Source organism: Diaphorina citri, unplaced genomic scaffold (genome assembly GCF_000475195.1).
Source record: "Diaphorina citri unplaced genomic scaffold, Diaci psyllid genome assembly version 1.1 scaffold1746, whole genome shotgun sequence".
In the NCBI taxonomy this organism is placed as follows: Eukaryota; Metazoa; Arthropoda; class Insecta; order Hemiptera; family Psyllidae; genus Diaphorina; species Diaphorina citri.
Genome location: NW_007379172.1, coordinates 47,566 through 52,401, shown reverse-complemented (window position 1 = coordinate 52,401; position 4,836 = coordinate 47,566). Strand labels below are relative to the sequence as shown.

The following is a 4,836-nucleotide window of genomic DNA, read 5'->3' as shown; positions in this document are numbered from 1 at the left end:
GAGGCTGTGAGGATTCAAGGGTGTCTCCTCCAAGGTCTCCTCAAGGTTACGGAAGACAATTCAGGTCACGATTTGATGGGAGGTGTGAGAAGTGTGGGTGGTTTCATGGTGGTAATGTAGTGTGTCCAGCGAGAAATAGACAGTGTAATGCATGTGGGGAGAGAGGACATTTTTTCAAAGTATGTCTGGACATTTATTGTGACAAATCATCTGGCCAAAACTACTACCAAACATGCTCTTTTTTTTTCTTTTTTTTTTTTAGTTATCCAAGGATCCGGTTGTAAGGTCTTCATCTTGATAAAGTTGTCTCGGTAGCTTCTCAGGAGAATCTGTACCGAGAGGGTATGTGCCTTCATCAAGATGACTTGGAGGTTCCAGGTTACTTCCAACATCAGTATAACTGTCATACATAAACTTCACAACATTATTCAAGGTAAAACTCTCACACTTCACGGGATAACTGAAAAATTTTTAAAAAAAAAAAAAAAAAAAAAAAAAAAAAAATTTCGCAATTGATACAATTTGTTTACATTTTTTTTTTTTTTTTGTTGTTGTTGTTTTTGTTTATTTTTTTCAGAAATTTGAATGGAAGAAAGTCTTTTAAAAACTTGTCTTTTTACTTTTTTTTTCATTCTTGTCAGATTTTTTTTCTACCCCTAACATATGATCAACCGCAACAGTTTTAATACTCATTGCGAGGTTAATCGTTTAATGAATGATGTCATCACCGTGACCACTGCAAACCCTAACCGATTTGACTATGCAATGAGTATTCAAACTCACCCAAAACCATAAAATCTTGTTTGTAGTGTTTGATTGTAGACCCACTGTGGAGTGTGGATTTCAGTCACTTATATGTTCCTGAAGTTAACATGTTTACATAATCTGTTTAGTATTGACCAATTAAACACAATATCTTCTTTTTTTTACTTTCTACTCACCCAAAACCATAAAATCTTGTTTGTAGTGTTTGATTGTAGACCCACTGTGGAGTGTGGATTTCAGTCACTTATATGTTCCTGAACTTAACATGTTTACATAATCTGTTTAGTATTGACCAATTAAACACAATATCTTCTTTTTTTTACTTTCTATTTAATTTTTTCTGCATTCTCTTCTATTATTTGATGTTCATTATTTCAGTCACTTATATGTTCCTGAAGTTAACATGTTTACATAATCTGTTTAGTATTGACCAATTAAACACAATATCTTCTTTTTTTTTACTTTCTATTTAATTTTTTCTGCATTCTCTTCTATTATTTGATGTTCAATTTGATCTTGGATACCCTTATTTTCCTCCTACTAACCTGCTAATGAGTCACTCTTCATGTGTTTTCTCTCTCATCAATTACCTTGTCTTCTTTGATCTGGGTGGGATTTTAATTATATGCTGTGTAAATTTTAAATGCAAACTGTTGCAATTAAATGAAAAATATGAATGAAAATCTACTTAATCACTTTTTTATCAGCCTAGCGCTTATGACGAAAATTTTTCTAGAATGTAAACAAAAAAACACTTCGTAGTTCGTAAAAGTGTAATGCGCTAACTTCTCGTAGGTAGTAGATTTTTGAAGGTGAAGCTAGCGCTGTAGTATGTTTCCTCTCCTCTATTTTACGTAAGGCGCGTTTACAAGAACGTAATAGTCGCGCGTCGACAAAGGTGAAGCTAGCGCTGTAGTATGTTTCCTCTCCTCTATTTTACGTAAGGCGCGTTTACAAGAACGTAATAGTCGCGCGTCGACACCGTATGTTTCAAAAGTAATTTCCAACGAATATCCTGTATTCAATGTAATTTAAATGAGAGTGTTCCCACTATTCACGACACGATTTTTTTTTTTTCCAACGAATATCCTGTATTCAATGTAATTTAAATGAGAGTGTTCCCACTATTCACGACACGATTTTTTTTTTCCAACGAATATCTGTATTCAATGTAATCTAAATGAGAGTGTTCCCACTATTCACGACACGATTTTTCGACTGCATATTTCTCTACCAAGGGAAATTTCAGGCTGCTATACTCCGTGTTTAAAGTCCCTCAGCTGGTCCAAGCCCTGTTTTAAGTCCCCCAGCCAGACCATGAACAGTTATAACCGTATGTGTTACTAAATAGAAACCCCCTCCCCCAACCTGGGTCCTACCAATACCTTACATGTACCTACACCTACATGATAGTTAAAAAAAAACAGGTGTCATTGAAAGAGAGACAAACAGATACATAGCATTATGATGGCATTGTAGAATGTAGGTGGTACCTACCAGTATAAGAGGTACCTAATTATACAAGAATAGATATTATACTGGGGGGCCTTACCCAGTGGATGTGTGATAAGGCTCGTTCTCGGAACGGCTGGCAGGATAGGAGAAAATCCGGTCTTCGTCGTCTCTTCGCTTTTGGGACAGATAAGGCTCGTTCTCGGAACGGCTATCTTTCTCCTATCCTGTCTTTCTTCCCTCTTCGCTTTCAGGACAGTAAGACCTTGGCGCGCCCGTCATGTAAGTGGTTTTGTCGCTGGTTCGCTGGCCGATTCTGTCCTCCTCGGAATAAAAATAAATTACATAATTATAATAAAAAGCCGCAGTCACCCAGTAAAAAGTGAATGATTCTCAGCTACCTATGTAGGTACTACCTGTTTATTTCGTGTATTGTTTAACTCAAATACCTACGTACACAATATGTTGTACCTACATATTACTAGGCGCTCATATTACTACATGTGGGCGCTCAAGCAACAACTTCACCTATCAACCATCTTACAAACTTCCAAAGAAGGGGAAAGGGTTCGAGCTGTGCGGGCTTACAAGTTAGGTGCGCTAACCTCCAAGCTAGCAAAAAAGGCTGGCAACTTCTGACTTTCGTAACTATCCCCAAAGGAAATTTAAGATTGTAAGTAGGTATGCTAAAATTAAAGGAAAAAAGTACCCAAATAGATCAGTTGCGCTTACTTGGGTGACGCACGCCATCCGCTCGGACATCGTCGCCCACGTACTCAACGTTGCCTGTCCTCTCTCACCTTAACCTGTATCTTCTTCCAAAATCCACGCACGCCATCCGCTCGGACATCGTCGCCCACGTACTCAACGTTGCCTGTCCTCTCTCACCTTAACCTGTATCTTTTCCAAAATCCAGGTCACCTCCGTTCCACGGAGAACCATTTTCCCTTAATATTTTTTTTACATTCGCAACTTCTTGCACTTAACTTACTTGGCAAGTTTTTTTCCCCTCCAATGTTCTAGCTTGAGGGCCGAAATTTTTGGAAAGGAACTTGGCCTTATTTTTTACATTTATGTTTTTGGTGGGATCCTGTATTCAATGTAATGCTTGAGGGCCGAAATTTTTGGAAAGGAACTTGGCCTTATTTTTTACATTTATGTTTTTGGTGGGATCCTGTATTCAATGTAATTTAACCCCTAAGAGCCGAACTTTTCTTTTTGTTGGATCTTGCTGAAATTTAACCGCTTCTAACTCCGGACCGGTACTGAGTAAATATGTCAAATAAAATTGAAAATAGTAGGAAATTTTGTTTCCTAACTAATAGACAAATACTAGATGCACTCTGACGTAGAGTGACTGAGATATTAGCGAAAAAGAGAGAAGGGTTTGGTCAAGTTTGGTGTGACTTTAATGTAGGCCTCGGCTCTCATGGGTTAAATGAGAGTGTTCCCACTATTCACGACACGATTTTTTTTTTCCGAACGACAGATGAGAACGGGCTCTCAGATTTCAACTTGACATTTTTGTTGGGTATCACGCCTGCCTTGTAAGCGCTAGGCCGCAGGTTCGATTCCCACCCGGGGTGAACTTCATCATCATAATGAGATGGCTGGCCTCCTATTCCGTCCTCTTCTTTTCGATTTCGAGACGCCTTTTTTTTTTGCGACATAAAAACCGTCTTTTTGTTGCAGACATAGAATCCAGATACGAAATGTTGGTCAAGCGACTGGAAGAGTTGGAGACAGAGAAGAAGAAAAACCAGGAGGAGTTTGGACAGCAGAGAGCCAAAATGAAAGACCTGTTCCTTCTCAAAGAAGGTAAGAACCTGTCTCGGTGGCGTAGTGGTCAAGACGCTCGCCTGGTAAACAGGAGGTAGTTGGTTTGATCCCAGCCGACGCATGGCATTTTATCCTCATTTATTTGAGAATTTGACCACATAATAATAGAGCTCTAAAGGTTAGGTGGTAGAGAATGCCTCCGGCGTTAACCTCGCCTGTAGTGGTTACCTTCCACTCAAGAGTCTAATATTATTTTTAGTAAAAGAAAGACCTGTTCCTTCTCAAAGAAGGTAAGAACCTGTCTCGGTGGCGTAGTGGTCAAGACGCTCGCCTGGTAAACAGGAGGTAGTTGATTTGATCTCGGCCGACGCATGGCATTTTCTCCTCATTTATTTGATAGTTTGACCACATAATAATAGAGCTCTAAGGGTTAAGTTGTAGAGAATGCCTCCGGCGTTAACCTCGCCTATAGTGGTTACCTTCCACTCAAGAGTCTAATATTATTGTATATTAGTAAAAACTTAGGCACCTCCCATGACGTAGTGGTCACTGCGCTCGCCTTGCACGCGGAGACCCGCGTTCGATTCCCGGCGGGGTCAAGAAATTTGTATAATCCAAATGATTGATTCCGTGACTGGCTGTTGCGGGGCCCACTCAGCCTCGTGAGGAAAGTGAGTAGCTATGACATATAAATGCGCATAGCGACCGGTGCCAGCATGGTAGGTAAACGGTTGCATTAAGGATTATTGAGATATTGGGGGAAAATTCCTACAATGTTACACATTTACATTTTCCCGTTCGAGGTTCAAGACGGGGGTCAGCGTTTTTTCGTCAGGCCTC

General features: G+C 39.6%; 2 protein-coding genes across 2 annotated transcripts in view; one reads left to right on the top strand and one right to left on the bottom strand.

Moving 5' to 3' along the window:
- The window catches only part of LOC103517095 (von Hippel-Lindau disease tumor suppressor), a 5,098-nt gene extending 3,544 nt beyond the window's left edge, over positions 1-1,554 (bottom strand). The window contains exon 1 of the mRNA XM_017447320.2: positions 1,311-1,554. The gene's annotated coding sequence lies outside the window, so the exon portion shown is untranslated. The remainder of the gene's footprint in view (positions 1-1,310) is intronic.
- A 2,375-nt stretch (positions 1,555-3,929) lies between these two features.
- LOC103517101 overlaps positions 3,930-4,836 on the top strand; it is an 8,881-nt gene continuing 7,974 nt past the window's right edge. Inside the window, exons 1-2 of the mRNA XM_017447319.1 lie at positions 3,930-4,035; positions 4,266-4,286. Coding sequence (XP_017302808.1) covers positions 3,930-4,035; positions 4,266-4,286 — 127 coding nt within the window. The remainder of the gene's footprint in view (positions 4,036-4,265; positions 4,287-4,836) is intronic.